This window comes from Triturus cristatus, chromosome 4_1 (genome assembly GCF_964204655.1).
Source record: "Triturus cristatus chromosome 4_1, aTriCri1.1, whole genome shotgun sequence".
In the NCBI taxonomy this organism is placed as follows: Eukaryota; Metazoa; Chordata; class Amphibia; order Caudata; family Salamandridae; genus Triturus; species Triturus cristatus.
The window spans coordinates 1,236,030,945-1,236,050,537 of record NC_140585.1 but is presented as its reverse complement, the minus strand read 5'-3'; the positions used below and the strand labels follow the sequence as shown (position 1 = coordinate 1,236,050,537).

Below are 19,593 nucleotides of genomic sequence, written 5' to 3'. Positions count from 1 at the left end.
CAGCAGACATGTTGCTAGACCCCTTGGAGGAGAGCCCCGGCTCTCCTGGGCCTGCAACAATGCACATCCTGGGCGAGGTGCTAGGTCTCCTCCCCAGGATGGGCAGGGGGAAGCTTCAAAGGCATGTCGCCTTTGTGAGCTTCTCCAGGCCACTTTCTGTACTCAGCAACTGGCCCCCACCAGTTCTGACCCCCACTCTGGCGGGAAGACTGGCCGGAAACCCCAAGGAAGGACAGGGGATGTGCCAGCCTTTGCCAACCCCACCCCTCAGGTGGGAGAGGCGAGGTGAAGCACATCTCCGGGCTCTCGCCATCTTGAAGATGGGAAGCCCGGCCCAATCAGGACTAGGCTACTGCCGCCCTCCCACAGGAGAGTGGCAGGATAGGGGGTGTACTCACCCCACCTCGACGTTCCTGACGGCGCCTGCAGCCTCAGAACCTGGGCCCCCCCCAACCACGATCAACAAAGGGTAAGATTTCCCGACACCAAAAGGCACCCCTGCACCCGGCACCCTGCAGCCCCCTGTGCCCGACTCCTGGGTACCTACCTATCCTCCAACTACCCAACTTACCTCTCGAAGGGTTGGTGGCACCTGAAGAATCTTCGTCCTTGAGCTTGCAGCCTTTGTTCATCCTTGAGCTTTCCCATTGAAATCCATTGAGCGCCAGAAGGCTCAAAAGCACCCTGCACTCAGCCGCCCGAGTGGTCCTGGCAGTGTAACTTCTACTCCTACCTACTTCCCCATTTGCCCTGAGCAAGTGACCAGGAGCCCAGCTCCCACAGCCGCGTGGCCTGCTAGTCAGCAGCCACCAACCAACGGCCCCCTGCCTCCCTTAGGATAACATTGGGCCTAACTCTGCACCCGGCCGCCCCAGTGCCGCCGAGGGTGTAACAACTGTACTTACCTGACCCTTGAGACTCCTGAGTCTGTGCCCAGAACCTTAACTCTGCCAGTCGAGTACTTACCCAAAATCCGATAGCTCACCTTTCTTCCATAGGGTAACATTGACTGGTTTCTTCTGAAATTTCTTCTAAGTGTGGAGTTTCTAAAACTTAAAATATTCACCTAAAATCAACCGAGTAACGAAAACGGAAATACTCACCTGCTATTAGGAAAGATCCCAGTGCTGGATCTTGGTGCCCAGCACTGACCATGAAAAGTACTCACAACCGTACTTACCACTAACCCAATTTTCTTCCATAGGAAATCATTGACTGTTTTTCTGTGAAATTTCTTCTCTGTGTCGATTTTTGCAAACTACAAATATTCTTTAAAAATCGTACCAACTGTGAAAGCTTAATTACTTACCTGTTTTAGATAGAGGTCCCAGTACTGAGCCTAGGAGCCCAGCCCTGGATTACAAAAGTAACAAGAACATACTTTACCCGTAACTTGAATTTTCTTCCATAGGGAACCATTGACTGTTTTTCTATGAAATTTCTTCTAAGTGTCGATTTTGCATACTTATAAATATTCCTCAAAAATCACCTGTATAACTTAAACGCAGTTTCTCAACTGCTTACAGGTGGTACACTAGTGCTGGGTCCAGGATCCAACACTGACCTAGAAAAAGTAACCATAACCCCACTTACCTGCTATGTGAATTTCCTTCCATAGGATAACATTGGTAATTTGATCAGAAAAAGTTTGTCAACTTTTAAAATAGCAAAATATTGCCTAAAAATCACAACAGTAACTAAACCGAATTTACTCACTTGTTTCCAAGAACTGTACCAGGACTGAATCTAGGATCCAGTCCTGGAGTTAGAAAAGTAATCCTGAAAGTAATCGATTGCATATAACTTATAGTTCCCATTGAGCTCAATGTATTATTGTGTTTGAAATTGTGTTGTCTATTGCAACAAACTGTAACTATTACCTACAAAAGTCAATTGCATATTGCAAAGTATTTAACTAAAACATCTCATTCTGAGAAAGTATATTTTAATACCTATTGTTGGTTCTAAAATAAAACAACCATATATTTTTATACAAACCATTGGCCTAGAGTTCAGTTCTTGAGTGTGTGAGACCATTTGCTGACTGAGTGTGTAAAACAAATGCTTTACACTGTCCTCTGATACTGCCTTACTGCTCGACCAAGCTACCACTTTAGAGAGTAAGGTTATATCTAACTTTAGCCTCTGACAAACCTCTGGGGACTGTGGACTCTATACACACTGTACCTATTTGGGAAGAGTATATATAGAGCCACTTTCCTACAGCCCCTTCTGGAAAATATTCTGTCAAAGCAGCAGGCGAGGGTTCTCCACCCAAACCTGTCCACTGTCTGCCTTCTTGAGTGGAGATTGAGCTTTTGACCTTCCTCCCAGTCTGTAATGTCATCTTGGCAGCTAGGCGTCCCACCACCAAGACAGTGTACACCTGCCATTGGAAAACATTTGTAGCATGCTGTGCAGAAAAATGAGTTGATTCCCTTTCTGCCTCTCTTTCTAAAGTTCTTCTTTGCGTTCTTTCTCTTGCCCAGCAGAGCTCTGCTATATAAAGAGCTAGCTATCTGCCATTTCTGTCTTGTTGCGGCCGCCTGATCAGCCCTCTTTGTTCAAGTGCCCTATTGTATAGTTCCCTCCTTCACCATTCATTAAGCCTCAGTGGGACCTTAATTTGGTTTTAACTTTTTTATGTGTGCTCCCTTTGAGCCTAAACACAATTCTCCCCTCAGGCTTCTCACCTTAAAAACAACTTTCCTTGCAGCAATTACATCTGCTAGTATAGTAAGTGAGCTGCAGGCATTACCATCTAAACAGCCTTACCTCTCAGTCTATCTTGACAAAGTGGTGCTTCGCACAAGGGTTTCCTTTGAAGCTAAAGTGATCACGCCTTTTCATGTAGACCAATCTATCACTCTGCCTACCTTTTATGCTCCTCCACACCCCTCTAAAGAAGAGGAGCGCCTTCACTGTCTGGACCAAAAAAGAGCATTGTCGTTCTACTATGACCGCACACGAGAGAGCTGGGTGGACGACCAACTCTTTGTGGGGTATGTTGGTGAAAAGAAAGGTCGGGCAGTGCAGAAGCGGACCATGTTTATATGGGTCATGCTCTGCATCAAAATCTGCTAAGCACTACTATCTCCAGATGGGTCAAGGTTTGCGGGCTCATTCCACCAGAGCTAAAGCGCCCACCACTGCATTAGCATGCGGAGTTCCAATCCTGGATGTCTGCCAGGCAACAACGTGGGCTTTCCTGCACACGTTCACTACACATTACTGTCTGGGCAGTCAGGTCTGCAGGGATGGGCACTTTTCCCGTTCGGTCCTGCAGGATTTTCTCGTTTCCAATTAGCTCACAGACCCTCCTATGGGGACGGTATTGCTTGGGTATCTATTCAAAAATAAGGAATCTGCGGCTAGAAGTCACTATTAGATTAACAAGTTACTTTCCTTCGGTAACGCTTTATCTGGTAAAGACTATATCTAGCCACAGATTCCTTACCGACTGAGCCATCCTCCCCACTCTTCTAACGGATTTACGGAGACAAGTATGACCACTTTCAGGGCCCTAATTTTGACAAACCAGTGGTCAGTGTTCTTCACGGCTCCGTGCTTCTGGCGCGGTAAATCGTGAAAAGTAACTGACGTCAGCATGCCTGGGTGTCGCCTATATAGGTACTGCAGCGTCACTTCAGGTGTAGACGACGAGTATTATTGACGCGAAGCAAATCAACGCCACCTACCGGCGGGCAGGGGTATTGCTCATGAAAAAACCTTCCGGATCCAGTCTGATGCCTGAGAAAATTCAAAGGGTAAGGAATCTACGGCTAGATATGGTCTCTACCAGATAAGGCATTACCCACGGTAAGTAACTTGTTCATTCAGATGGGTCAGGCTAACCAGTCACAACCCAGCCCAGTTGTCATTTCAGGAAACTGCAGAGCTAAGGCCAAAAACATATATGAAGAAAAATCACATTCAAACCATAATAAATGTAAGCAAATAACAGCACATATGTCAACATTTACAACAAAAATAATTTTCAACTTTTTAAACAACACAATCTGCTACATTTGCACAAAAACAAATATGAGCAAACAACACTTTTTAAAGCAAAAGTCAACAATATTAAACAGAAAAATTGGTTTAACAACCAAAGAAAAGGAATGGCTGCTCCTTTTGAAGTGAAACTTACAAAACATGCTTATTCCCTCAGTCAAAATGGGTGGTGTAGTGAGCATGGAAATCTCAGGAGAGATTTGAAAAAAATAGGGACAGCTTGGCAACATGTCCAAGTATTTAATACTTGAAACAATGTAATAGGCTAACCAATCACAAAACAACCTAGTGGCTGTTTCAGGAAACTGCATTTAGGTAACAACAGTGGCCATCTTTGGGAACCAAGTTCAAAATCTAGTAAGAAAAAAAAAAGCAAATATTTTTGCAGCAGCAAAATGCTTTTAGAGCAGCACATTTGTTAACATTCACACAAAAAATTCTGATGCATACTTCTAAGCATAGCTTCTTTACTTTTAGAATATAATCAGGTGCCAGGCTGGATGTGGAGAATCCCTCCAGCAATGATCCTGCATGCTGGTAGGTGGCACCAAATAGCTCTTCGGTGACTCCAGACCACCCAGAAAGTGATGGAGTAGAGCACCATATAAGTGCCACACATGCATGTTGACCTCAGTTCCTGTCTTTCCATGCCATTCGATGTGGAACGTACACCAAAAATGACAGGATTAAATATAAGCCGGGACTAAAGGAAGCAAATGTTGGTCATGGTATGCCTATGGTGCTGGGGCACAGGCCACGACTAAGTCATGTGAAAGTCTGCCCTCATGAACCCTAACGCAATTCAGGACTGGCAAGATAAACTCTATGTCACAGAACATTAGAAGAGGCTGCAGTCAAAGCATTATTCCCGGTCCCATTCCGCATAATGGGTCAGCTTACTATACAGGTCGCTCCCGCAAAGAAAAATCCATTTTATGTTCAAAGTCTTCTGATAAGACAAAGGCAATGTAAAGGCACAAGGGTAAGAAGGCTAAGCAGGGCTCAACCTCAGCCTTTCACTTGAAGTCTAGTGAGAAGGCGTAAGAGCATCATTATAAAGATCACACTTGCCAGATGTCTCCTGAGTCCGAACTAATTGTGCCATTGGTCCCGGCACTCTGCAAGATTTTTAGGCCATCGGCAACTCCGCAGTAAATAGTGGCCTTCAAAGAGGCCATGTTGCAGATTTTTGGTGTGTATTTTGGCTCCATCTGGGCACCCTTTCAGCCCCATGGAGCCCTAGGGGTCTCTAGTTGGACTTCTGCCACTGGGTCCATCATCTCAGGACCTGCTAGACTGACTCTGGTACTGACTGCTACTCAGGTGCCATGGTTCAAATGATACTGCTTTATGATCCGGTCCCAATGCCGATCCCTGACTCTGAACAGTCGGCCCACTCAAGGCCTATGTCACACTATAAAATCATGAAACTACAACTAGTGGTTATACAACCAGATTCCAATCCCAGACTGCTCCCTCAACATCAGTATCAGAAGAGGATTCACACTCTTTCAGGACGTATACGTCCCTCTGGACACTGATGATGAGAAAGTTTACAGATTACTAGCTCCTCTCCATTCTGATGACACATTATATCTTGACCAGCAAAATGCCAGTAGGCTAGACGCATCTCCTGAAATGGATATTGACTCTCCACCTTGGCCACTAATGGGGGAAAGTGCTTTGTTTTCTGTTGTGGTTTGGAAGGCAGCTGAAACACTAGAACTGCAGATGCTCACTATTTAGGAGAAAACAAATGTGCTAACTGCGATTCTTCAATTAGGCCCAGCTTCATCTGAGCCATTATTGCAATTTAAGCCTTACTGATGCCCTACTGGCTAAATGGTCTAAGCCATGCCCATGCATGCCTATCAGTCAATCAGTAGCTGTACAATATACGCAGCATAAACTGGATTCTAGTGACCTGGACTTCCTGACTAAGCATCCTACACCAAGGAGCCTGATTGTTCAAGCTCCAACTTGTAAAGTCAATCTAAATTCCTTCCTGACCAATCGTGTGCATCTGGGATCTGAAAGGGCTTTAAGCTTTCGGAAAAGGAATGTTTTCTTCTGCTAGACCAGTCGTTAGATCTGTCAATGCAGTTTGTTCTTGAGTAAATAGATCCACACATTATGGAATGAGTCCAGCAACATTTTGCCGGCTGTCCTGGAGGTCCAGTGGGCCTCTTTGGCCCAAACGATATATGATATTCATGATGTTGCCAAGTATGTGTTCCGGAATGGTCTGGACACTACAGACTCAATGAGCAGAATTACTGGCACTAGTGTAGTGATCAATAAGCATTCCTGGATGAGATCAACTAGGTTTACTGAAGACGTATAGGCATCTTTAATAAATATGCCTTCGATGGCCCTAGGCTGTTCACAGAACAGGCTGATTTGGTATTGAAACAATTTCAGGACAGTTTCGCCAGAGCACATTCTCTGGGCTATTGACACCAGTTGAACAGTTTCTCCACTAGTACAGAGAATTCAAAGGCTGTTTCAGGGGGCTAGCTTACAGACAACACAAGCTCCTCTAACCTACACTTTAACAACCGATCTAGTCAGTTCTGCGCCAGGGCCACAACACCAAAAGACACCATTCAAACCAGCAGGGGCAACAGTCCTCAAATTCTACCTCCCCTAGTGCAGAGACTGCAAAGCCACTTTAGTTTTTATTCCCAGAATTCTGTCTGGCCTCGTCACTGCTGAGTTGGAGGGGGCATTCAGGGAGAGCTGGAGATCTGAGCCCTCTGGTGTCTGGCGCAGTCTGCTGCATATAAATATTCTGGAGTTTCAGGCAATCCATGTGGCACTAAAAGCCTTCCTGCCCTCCATCAAATGGTGGCGGTGTAGGTTCTCACAGACAATACAACTTCTGTATGATACTGAAACAACAAACAGAGCATAGTGAGGTCCTACATCCTGTGCCAAGTGCTACCACTCTGAAGGTGGCTGGACCAGCAGGGCATCTTTTTGGTTGCCTACCGCAAAGCGGTCCCTAAATGTCAGAGAAGATGATGTGAGCGGTGTTGGGTTGCAGACCACGAGTGGCGTCTTCATCCCTAGGTACTCAGTGTGTTTTCAACCAGTAAAGCATTACCTAGCTAGATCTGTGTGCAGATGTCCAAAATAGACAGTGTTAACAGTTCTACATGTTGGAGTGTCCTCCAGGGCACTCTTTAAGAGACATATTCCGACTAGAATTGAAGGACCGACTTCTGTGGCTACTTCTTCTGCATTGGGTTCTGAGAAAGATCAATACAGATCAGTCATTCTCATTGCCTGGACTGGGGCAGGAGGGCGTGGTCCCCAGAACACATGAGTCTTTGTGTTGAGGTCATACTAAAACTTTGGAAGGGTCCTACATCCGAGCATCCACAACCTACACCTCCATGCATAGAAATTTAGCTGTGGCAACTGAATGTGCCTGCCGCATGAAACAATAAAGGATTTACCGTTGATCAGCAGAGAGATATCCACTGAAAAAACCAAAGGTTAGAGATATGTAATAGTAAGGAAATGTACTTAAATCTTACTTTATAATAAAAAAACCTTATAAATTCACTGGAAAAAAAAACAAAGGTTAAAGGGATGTTATAGTTAGATGAAAGTGACAGTTAAACCACACTGTTTTCAGCAATTGGTAAAGTGTTATAAGACATACTGGAAAGGCTGGTTAGCTTTCCCAGGGAGTGGCAATCTTGGGTATCATGGAGGATTTGGGAAGTTCCCGGGCAGACTGGCCAAATGGAACTTAGCGTGCCATTGACACGCCACACACACTCCAAAGATCTCAGGCTGGCACTAGCCAATGGACTGGTGCTGAAAACTGGAAGAGCCCATCTATCTGGCCAGGGTTTGCCCATGCAAGCATTCCAAGATATGAAGACGATGGTGGAACTACTCCAGGCTTAGTAACAGCTTTCACAATGGTTGATGAGACAATTTTTGTATTAGCCACCTTGGATTGGGGACGTTGTAAAAAGATCTGGGCGTGGTATAGTTGTTGGTGTATTTGCACTATTAATACAATATTTGATTATAAAAACTAAAATATACTGTTTTAAATAAATGAAACCATAGAAATACACCACTTATAGTTATCTTAAGTAACTACAAGTCGTGCCCTAAAGTGACTGTACCTCATGCCCCTGCCATGCAGAATGTTGTTATCAATGATGTCCTTTCAGATGTCATATGGAATGTTATCAATAAAGTCATTGAACATGTCATTAGGAATCCAATGCTGTAAATTATGAATTTCTGTGGTTTTGTTAAATTGAAACATTTTCACCTAACTATAATGTAAACTTTGTTTTTTAAGTGAATTGCTAAGGTTTTTTTAAAATAATAAAGTAAGATGTTATTACAATTCCTAACTATAAGGTCATTTTAACCTTTGTTTTTTTCAGTGAATTTCTGTGTTTTATTTATATATAGCAAGATGTTGATCGGCGTCCATGACGTTGGGTTAGTCGCACAACCATCTTTTTTATTTTTTGGGGAGTACTGTGGATCTGTGGATCCACTGTGACGCCCTGTGCAACACCCAAGGAGATCCGATCTGGACCTGTGTATCCACTTTGAAGCCCCAGGGGCATCACACTGGGCTTCGCAATCGATCCTCAGTTCCACAGAAACCCTAAAAACTCAATTTAAGAAAAGAAAGTTTGACCCTAGTGTGGGTCCCTCCGGGACTCCCCCACAAGGCTCAGGGGATAAGGGTGGCCCTACTCTGCCCCTTACATCTTATTTTGTTTTATTTTTTAGGACTTGGGGATGTTCAGGCATATTATCAAGGACGGCTTTAAAATTATCGCCGGTTTTAGCGCCAGAAAACTGCCGCTAAAGCGACGATAATGGGCTTGATAATATGCCCTGGAGAATTCCAGTAGAAGCCCATGTTCACACCAGAACATGGACTTCTATTGGAATTCTCCAGGACATATTATCAAGCCCATTATCGCCGCTTTAGCAGCAGTTTTCTGGCGCTAAACCGGCGCTAATTTTTAACGCCGTCCTTGATAATATGCCCCTGAGATTTAGATGGCGGCTATAACTCTTTCTTCAGATTGTAGCCAGCATAGTTGAACGCTCAGATGCCCAGCGGTTTCTCTGCGGTGTAAAATATACAATTTTTATGAGCCTTTATTTCTCAAAAACTACTGAATGGATTTACACCAAATGACAAAAAGCATACTGTCTGGAGCAAGATCTTGCTTTCTGCCAAATTTGGTGTAATTCCGTTGTGGCTTTAACTGTGTTTAATTTTCCTATGGGGAAAACCCATTTTGGGACCCCTGTTTTTCTCAGCCCCCCGCTTGGCAGATGATTACGAATATTTCCAAGAAGGAGCTGAGGTGGATGAGACTTTTATTTTGGAAAGTTTTGTGAAGATCCGCCAAACAGTTCCAAACGTATTGGCAAATCAAAAAATGGTTTTCCCATGGAAACATGGTCCCAACTATAACTACTCAGTTGCAACCGCCACTGGGTAATATATTTATATGATATCTTCATTGCAATTTTACATTTTATAAATCGTAGCTGTTGCCACTGCGCTACATATTTTCTTTTCCTGTTGATTCCACCTTTAAATACATTTTTAGTCAATTTTTGGTTTACTAATTATATTTTTTGTTGATTGTCAACTGGTATTTCTCTCTGTTTTATTACTCTCACTTCATTATTTTGTTGTATTGTAAAGCTATATGATATATATATTCATATATGATAAGTCTGGTAACATAATTATGTATAATTATTAATTAGGGTATTATTTTTTTAAATAATGAACATCATTTTCCAAAAAATGGAGTAAACTTTTAAACATATATTAAAAATTTAAAAATAATGTGAATTATTTAAACACAATTTTTAGCAATAACGTTGGGCAATGTGAATTGAAATGACTGGCCAAGAAATGCATGGGGGGGTACACCCGATGATCGAAGCTGCTCTTCCCATTCGCCCGTTGGAGACACCTCTTGCGGTAAGTAAGATGACACTAACTCTGGTCGTTGGTTTAGGTGTTCATCAAGCCACCAAACACATTCTGTTCTTGTGTGCCCAGGACCAGAATCTCCAAGCTTCTTGACAGAGAGGCTGGGACCCTACTCCTCCTTCCTGTTGATATACCACAGTATGGGTATAATATTTGTCATGAACTGTAATGGACGACCAAAGGAAGTAATGCATTGAGCACTCGGAAAATAGTCCTTATTTCAACCAGATTAATGTGGAAACACTACTCTTCTGGGGCCTAGAGGCCTCGGATTTCCAGCTCCTCCAAATGAGCCCCTGAACCTAGAGTGGAGGCATCCTTCACTACCGAGCCCATGGCTGGAGGGAGTTGTAATGGGCCAGAATGGTTCTCCTCCACACCCCACCAGGCAAGCTCTACTGCAGCATCACTGAAACCCACAATGGGGGCTGCAAGGTTGCCCCTGTGATGGAATTACTGCTTAGAAAGACACAACTAGAGAGCTAGTGGCTATGCATGATTAAGACGATGCCAGAAGCTAGCAGACCGAATAGTTGAAGGACACACAGGAATGGAATCCAAGACACATGAAAGTCTTGTTTCTGCCGCGAAGGACGAAAGGCTCACCCCAAAGTGGTATCCAGTAAATCCTCTATAATCAGGAGGCACAGAAAAGTTGCCAGGTCAGATTTGGGCACATTTACTGAAAAACCACACCATCTCCGGCATCCTGATCAAAAGGATGAGCTGCAAATTGACAGTGAGTAGTGCCCATCACAAAGCAAAGGTACTTCCTGTTGGACTTCAGGATCGGTATATGGAAGTAGGTGTTCATTAAGTCGATTGACACCTTAAAGTGGCCATTCATGACTGCCAAAAGAACCTTAGCAAGGGATTGCATCTTTAACTCCTCCTTGCAGAAGAGGAATTTCAAGACCATGAGGTCCAGGATCATATGGAGACTGCCATTCATCTTTCGAACAAGCAAGTACTGTGAGTTGCATCCTTGTCCAATTTCCTACTCTGGCACCAACTCCACAGCTCTTTCTGAAGCAAGACTACCACCTCTTGCAGCAGTAGGGGAACATGTTCCTGCAAAAGGTCTGAGTGGGTAAGGGAAGTCCGGCGTGGAAACTGCTTAAAGGGTAGGGCATCCTCCTTTTCTACAATCTGTCTGACCACTGTTCCGAAGTTATGGGACTGCAGGAAAAGATACACCCAGCCTCCCACTAGTTTTAAATGGCCCAACAAGGGGCACTAGAGCTGCTTCTCTGTAGTGGCTAGATAGGAAGAGGTGAAGAAGGGTGAAGTGACTGCTGAGGTGTTGCACAACCTCTACCCTTTGCATGGCCCCTATACTTTTGCGGTTGTGAGATTGCTGCTCAGCAAGGGCCACCTGGTGTTGATAAAGGATAAAGGTTGAGACCTCTCCCATATCCTCAAAATCTCTGAAACCCTTGGAATTCATTCTTGTACAGCTGTAGACCAAGACAGCAGGCCATGGCAGAATTGGCCTTGAAGTGTTCCAAGGCTGAGTCAACCTTCTCCCTGAACAATATGATACCTTCAAATGAAAAGTTCATCAAGATGGACTGAACATCTGGGGAAAAGGCAGAGGTGCTCAGCCAAGCATGTCTTCTGACAGCGACAGATGTCCCCATTGGGCTGGCGACCGAATCTGCTGTATCCAGTCTGGACTGTATCACTTGTCCAAATGCTGCGTCACTTTACCGGATCAGGTTTTGAAAATTGGCCTGAAGTTCCTGAGGAAGATTGGCATCAGCATACCTGCCATGTCCCGTAGGGCATGCACATAGTGCACATAGTGCTTTAGCAGACATGTGACATTGAGGGACTTTACAGCCAGGCTCCTGGTTATAAAGATATTTTTGGCCCAAGCCTCAATCCTTTTAGATAACCTACCGTCCAATGCGATAGAAACATTTCCAGACAGGAGTTTAGACAAAGAAGAGGCCAGAATTACTTAGCTCTGTGAAAAGTATAATTTTCCCAGAACTGGTTCTCTTCAGTTGCCTCACTTCTGGACTTATATAAAAGCACCAGAGGCTAAAACTCTGAAGTGACCAGCTTTGAAGTTGCAGACTGTAGGGCATTGCTTGTCCAGGTATGGTTGGGATGGAGCTGGAGCCAGAGGCCTGGGCACCGTTGCTGGGACCTCTGCTTGTGCGAACAACACCAGCTCCTGAGGCAAGGGAGACTTGCCCAATTCTAGTTTGAAAAAGGAGTCCAAGAGAGGCCTGATTGACTTATCTTGCTTGTTTTTGCTCCCATTCTTCCTCTTCTTCTTATGTTTTTGGTGGGTGGATCTAGACCCCGACAATCCCGTAGACATCGAACAGCGCCTGGACCTACGCCTGAATTTACTTTCCTTAGCTCTGGTCATAAAGAGCATAGCATTCTTTTCTTTAAAAGACCTGTGGGTGCATGCTCTGGAAAGACTCGCAAGATTTGGAGTCTTAAGTCAGAGGCTAAGCCCCACAGAAAAGATGTTGTAGGGGTCACGGATTTACATTCTTCCATCACATTCATTACAATGCTTAAACCCTTACCTCTTGAAAAGCGACATATTTTTGCACTTATTTTTCGGAAGAGAATTGATCTCTAAAACCTCAATGAAGGCAAGGAAAAAAGGGAACTGGCATCGGGACAATGGTTGGAGGCGCTTTATGGGGTCGGTGATGTCACAGGGATATCTCTTCCGGCATTGAACAGTGTCGGCACCCCCTACCTTTAGAGTAAAGCTATGGATAAAACTTTTTCCAGAGCAGTCTAGTACTTAGAGGAGTATTTAACAGGTGAGGAATCTGCAGGTAGAAGTATCCACCAGGGGTGGTGTTTATTTGCCCATTTTACCTTGGCCAATTAGGGTGCATTAGAGCCCTTCCCCCTTGCTTTGCCGAAGGATAGAGAGGCTTATGCACAAGCTTTGGCAAAGGGCCAGGAGGTCTATCTTTGCACCCACCTTGTCCAAGGCAGGTGTGGTGAGCATTTGTATTATTTTGCCCCGCCTTACCCAAGAGCTTGGTAATGAAATTTACATGACCCTGCCTTGACCAAATTCCTGTGTAGTAGCCACCCCATTTTGACAAAAGGAAGGGGTGGTGTAGATCTGTCGGATCAGCATATTCATGGTGGTTAGGGGCATTTGCAGCATTTTGTCCAACCCCAATACCCAAGGATGTGGGGTGGATGTTTTACAAACTGCGCCTTGCCGAATAGTGTGGGGGGGTTATTTGTTAAACATAAACACTAGTCATTGAGGCTGGTTTAAATTTTACTTATCTTGCATTCCATTTTTACCGTAAACAATAAAAGAAAAGTGCGCTAGGCACCCTATACTGTTTTAGCAATAAGATGAAGTTCTTTGGTATACTTTTTTTTCCAATAAAACCCTGAAGAAGGGACAGACTAAATGTCTTGCTCTTAATCTACATGGATGTCAAACTTTCCTGGCGAATATTGCTAGGCACTGGAGCTAATGTCACACTCCACCAACCCTGATCAAGCGCATTACAGCAGCACTCACATGTGCCGGGGTTTCAGAGTTATATGCTTATAATTGGTCAGAAGAACGGTTAACGTCATTTAACTAGTTGAAATTTAGTTTTTAATATATTTTCTTGCGATTTTAGGACAAAATAACAGAACGGGTAATACAGACATTTCCGACTTATTAAAAGAATTCCTCCAATATATGTTGCACACCCTCACACTCTCCCTTCCTTCCCTGCCTTCGATTCACTGTGTTAAATCCTCAATTAAAGGTGCAGTTACCAAAAGGGAGAGTAAAGGGTGAGGGATAACTAGTCTGGTCTTATCAGGATCCCACATCATCCCTTTGTCTGCAGAGTGACTGCAGTCACAAAAGCTTGTTCTTCCTCTGTGAATTTGGAATCCATGTTACCATTCAGAAAATATGCTTTCCCAAAGTATGATCGACTTAGCACCACAATTTATCAGTATCTTCTTGGATCTCTCCAGCAAGTAAAAGAGATGAACTACCTGGTTACATCGCAGTTGATGTAAAATCCCCTGTACTCCGAATGACTTTGCGTACCTTGATAGCAGCCTAATTTCACCTTCTTTACCCTCCTGGCCCCAATACAGAAAACCTGAAGTCTCTTAATGTTAAACTAGTGTAGAGGGAAGGGCATGAAAAATGTGTAGATTTTTCAGGGTGGCCACTATTTTAATTGCTGGGATTCTCCTCAACCAAGCAATCATTTGGTTGGGTCAGCTTGGGAGGCGTTTTTTGATCCATGCAGGAAACAAAATGGCAGTACTCCACAGTAAATTCTCCTGGCAGAATGGAGAAAGCCATATAGCTATATGCACGATACAGCTGTAGCCCACTGAAAATGGTTACATACTGCGGTGATCAAGGATCCACAGTAAGGTTGAGACCCTTGAAATTTGACATCTAAATTTTAAGCTTAGTAATAGATTGAAATCTTCGCAGCCCCTCAACATGGCAGTAAATTTAATCTCAGGACCGCTACACTAATTAGAATATTGTCCACAAAAGCAATGAGCTTAAGCATGTCTCTTCTCAATTTGTCTCCCTGGATTGAGCTAGGTTCAGTGGGCACATCTGACATCCCCCCTGCAGATGTTCAACTTTTCTGAAATGCATCTATTTATTCTTATCTTAGCCTTGGGATTTTTACAACTGGCTAGGAGGCAAGTACCACAGCTGCTCACCCTGTGCGTGTCCTCTAGGAAGTTCAAGTCCACTCTATAAAATGCCTCTTCAGCATCTACAGAGAGCAGTACTATTTCTTTGCTTTTCTACAAAATCTAGTCCAACAAATTCCACTTGGTTTGGATGGACAAAAACCGACACGAGCCTGTCAAGAATAAAAGTCAATAGTTGTGTAAAGTCTGTGGTTTATAAAGGTTGAGGAGCAAGATAGACCTAGAAGATGTGTATGGAGAAAGCTCCTTACTGGGCTTAAGGATGAGGGATGTAGCTGCCATCTCTATCAAAGAGGTTACACTTTTGGAGTTGGTGAAGCCATCATTTAATACTTGAGGGCTGGCAACAATTGTAGGGAGAACATTCTGTAGACGTTTGCTGTGTCCTTGTGTGGACAAGGGGCCTTCATGGTCTTATGGATGCATATCGCCATGAGGGCTTCTTCTTTGTTAATTGGCAGCTTCTTGGCTTCCATGTCCTCTACCTGTGCCTCTGGTAAGATCACCATATTTAAGCAGTCCCCCCTACTGGACTCCTGAGTGTGTTCCTTGGTTTATAAGTGTTGGAGAAAGTTCTCCTTTTTCCCACTCTGGCACAGAATTTCTAATTACAAGGAAAGGGGCAGCACTAATGTCAGCCGTTAGTGTTCTCTTTAATGGTTTAAGAGGCCATAGTATATTACCAATCTTGAAGGTGATATCTGCAAATGTACTACCAATTGTGGCGTATGGTTCAGAGGTTCTTCGTGGCAGAGACGCAATGGTCATCAAGCGAGCCATTTTATGAACTTATTGATACGTATTCTCCCTCCCAAAATATGTATGACCTGCACAGACACACCTAGAAATCAAAATCCCAAAACAAGTATTTTCAAGATTGTGTGAAGATCTGTCATAGACTAAAATTGGCCCACAGTAGAACTCTAAGTGAAGTTTTATGGTCTGCCATAAATGATAACCCTTTAAACCTAGCGGAGATATACCTGTAGGAAGATTTGAATAGACTCTATCTACGGGACCTTTGGAACAGTTCATTCTCTCAGTTGCTTTTAATAAAACAGTAAATTTACTAGTTAAGAAGACCTCTCTCCTTTAAGACAAAGCCATGTTAACCGAGAGGTTTGCATCCTTAGATGATTATTGGTAACTATACAATGCTGAAACCGCAAAACTATTTTGTTGAAACGTATTTGGTTGGTGAGAACTCTCCCTGCCTTATTTCCTACATCAAAGTATTTTGTACCCAGTCTTGAGAGATGGTATCTTTCCCTGTAACTGTTAAGCATTTTGATTCTGCCTTTTATGACCACCCCCATATGCCAACTAGTCTGTGATTTGTTTCTCTGTGCCTAAGGTTCGACCTCATTTAAGTCAACTTTGGGTTTTGTTGTGTTTCTCTAACAAAAAAAATGTATGTGCCTAAAACAATTGAATATGCAGCATACATACTATATACAACATGAAAAACTAAGAGAAAAATTAAGAAAGAACTTCTATTACCTCCACATCCCTTCCTCGCCTTCATGCAGCACAAATTGAGGCCCCTTTATCGCCATTAGACACCAATCAGCAGCCATAAAAGAGAATAAAACCCCCTTCCTACACTGCATCCTCCCTTTTTCCAAGCTGGATGCCCATGTCACTTTTGGTGGGGCTGTGGCTGACGTTTTTCTTACCAGATTTTCAGATTCTGAGTCCGGTTCGTGCTGCCTGGATTTTCCTTCACCCTCCGCAGCGGGGTATGTTCTTCTAAGTGAAAGGATCGCAAGTGCAGTGATGGACCTAGGAGGAGCTGTGCTCGTGTCTGACACTGTCTTGCAGTGAGTGAGGGCCGTTAGGAATGATTTATGATTTTTTTAAAACAATGTTTGGTCACCTTTGTGATTAGAGGGTTCTTGGGCAGCTGGGAGATGGGTGGTTGGTCCATCGTGAGCCAGGTTCTTTGCATTTAACTTGCTGTATCATTGCCGTTCCTGGTCATCACTGATATGGCTAGAGAACAAGGAAAAGGAAACATGTTTCATCTACAACATAGTCCTCAGACGAGGCGGGGTCAATCCCGGTGAAGAACTCTTCTGTGAGCAAAAGATCTATCTGTACATGATGTTCTGCATCTTATGTCAAGAGATGACATTCAGGACATGATTGAGGCTGCTGTGTCCAGAGCCAAGGAACTGCAATCATCTCTTTTTTTACAGGAAGGTGCTCATTTAGGTTTAACAGTGGGAACACTAAAAGTGCAGTGGGCTGCTATATTGGCCTTCACATGGTCATGGAGGAACTTCAGAGATGAGGAAGGATTTATGCCTAGATTCTTTCAGGTATTGTTTAATCTGTTTCTGAGGCCTTCATTGAATTTTTGGGTGTGGAATTTGCCTTTAGTGTTGGATGCATTAACTAGCTCTCCTTTTGAGCCTTTGGTGCTCATAGATTTTACGTTACTTAATTTAAGGCTTGGTTTTTGCTGGTGATTACATCTACCAGCTGGTTGGGGGAGCTAAGAGCAGTAACTTGTTGCCATTCTCTTTGAAAAACTTTCCAGGATTGGGTAGTCCTGATCCCTGTTCCTTCCTTTAAGCCTAAGGTAGACACCTCATTTCACTCTCAGCATGAGATAGTTCTTCCAGAGATTAGTCCCTTTGCTTCATCTAAGGAAGAACAAAGATTATATTGTTTGGATGTCGAGATGGCTCTTCTGGATTACTTAGACAGGGTGGAATGGAACCTTTCTGGAAGAGCGAGTCCCTGTTTGTGAATTTCGGGCACACAAAGCTTGGAGGAAAAAGCAGGTACTCCCACTTTGAGTCGATGGATAAGGTCATTAATTTCTTTGGTATATGGCTCTTTGGTAGAGGTTCCTCCTGAGGGATTCAAGGGAGGTCTACATGGAGCATGTAGAACTCGATGGCTGAATTGCAGGGGGCCCGATCATGGACATTTGTATGGCTGCTACATGGGCTACTCCTTCAACGTTTGTTCGACATTATCGAATTGTTTGATATTAATTGAAGACGTTCTAGGTCATAAGGTGCTTACCTCAATGATGCAGGAGAGCAGTTTTCTTTTTCTGTGTTTGGAATAAATTATTGCTGGCAATTTGTGCTGAATGAAGGCAAGGACTAGATTTGGAGGTAATTTTTGCATTTACTTAGCGGTAATTGCATTACTCCTAGTCCTACTTGCTTGCCTTCATTCAGAATCCCTTCCAGTGAGAAACAACTGAGTTGCACTAGCGACTAAGCTTGTTTACAAACAGGAGGAGGCAGTGTAGGGAGGGGCTTTTTATTCTGTTCTATGGCTGTTGGTTGGTGTCTAACGGGGGTAAGGGTGCCTCAGTTTGTGCTGAATGAAGGTGAGGGAGTAGGAGTAATGGTAATTGCTGATAAGAAATTGAAGCATGTCCATTGTCAAAGAGATATCCTTCTACATCTGAGTAAGCAGCAGTCCCAGACTTGTCTCCATTTTTTTAAAATAGTTTTTATTTCTATTTTTATTTCCAGTCCAAGTACATTTCCAGTATAATGCAGTAGTTGCATCACAATACAGTTTGTATACAGAGCAAGGGACAGAAGAATAAAAAATGAACAGTACAACACTGTGAAATTCTGCAGCCGATATAGGTAGGTCACCTACGTGTGAACAACAAAGAAAATCTCAATGAAACTAACAGTTACGATGCTGACAGATATTTATAAAAAATACATTGGATTTAGAGCCAACGAAGCAACAAAGATGCCAACAGAAATGCAATTCTGAACAGTAACATGACTGGGTGGAATAAAAAGAAAACTAAAGCAATGGGTGCATTTGTTCATAGTGATGGGATAGTGCCACACAAGTGTCACAAAGCCGGCTGTGGTTAGCAGGGGGAGTGGGGTAGATGTCAATCAGAGCGGCAGGAGGGGGAGGAGAAGGATACGGTCTATACATGTGTCTAAGGGGTGGACTGAGTGGCTGAGTCCTCTCATGGAACTTCTCCAGGAGGGTGTCCCAGGTCTCTGAAACTTACCTCCATGTGCCTCTTCCAATGAATAACTCCTGTGACACTGTCCACATGTTCTAAGTTACCTAGGGAGAGAAAAAACACATGGAATGAGTCCCACATTCTTTAGCAGATTCAGAGCAGTCACACGCAAGCAAGGCACATCTCCAGTAGTTAGGTCGGGTCACCATTGCTGACACGGTGTAGACAGCAGTAGGATGCAGAAGAAAAAGACTGGATGTCATAAGGCCACACACAATAGCTGACGATTGAGTCCCCAAAGGTTATTACGTTTCACTGAAGTCATACTTGAAAAACTGTATGTGCTAGAACTCAAAACTAGAAGAGAATTGAATAAAACTGTGAGTGCCATTAAGTGCCATTAGCAACAGTTGGAGGTTGTTCTCTATCAAGATTTCAATATATATATATATATATATATATATATATATATATATATATATATATATATATATATATATATATATATATATTTATTTATTTATTTATTTATTTATTTATTTATTTACAAATAGTCGAATATTTGTCTGAGAGATCTCAGAACACATTTTGTGAATTTACATCTTTAGGAAAGCATGCATATTGGAAGTAAGGTTTTCTCTGTTTTCTTTTAAAGCAAAGCTTCTAGAAATACATTTTGGCACAACAAAGTTCCTTTAACATTTTAACTTAAAAAGATCCCTTTAAAACGTTGCCAAATATATACCAGGGCAGTGAGTAGTGTCCTTCGATCTACCTGTCATCGAATGGATTTTTGGCAATGCTGCTGTAAGGATTGTAGCTTGCCCACTGCTCCAGAAAAACACAGCAGTCAGTTAGGAAGTAAAATTTTCCTCTTTGTGAGCAAGATTCCTTGAACACAGCATATCTG

At 43.2% G+C, this 19,593-nt stretch overlaps 1 protein-coding gene across 2 annotated transcripts in view; it reads right to left on the bottom strand.

Annotated features, from left to right (window-relative positions):
• The window catches only part of SOAT2 (sterol O-acyltransferase 2), a 467,803-nt gene that overhangs the window by 403,540 nt on the left and 44,670 nt on the right, over positions 1 to 19,593 (bottom strand). The window contains exon 2 of one of the 2 annotated variants that reach the window (XM_085654643.1): positions 18,729 to 18,787. The exons of the other annotated variant lie outside the window; for it this stretch is intronic. Within the exon in view, the coding sequence (XP_085510769.1) occupies positions 18,729 to 18,787 (59 nt within the window). The remainder of the gene's footprint in view (positions 1 to 18,728; positions 18,788 to 19,593) is intronic. 2 annotated transcript variants of the gene reach the window in all.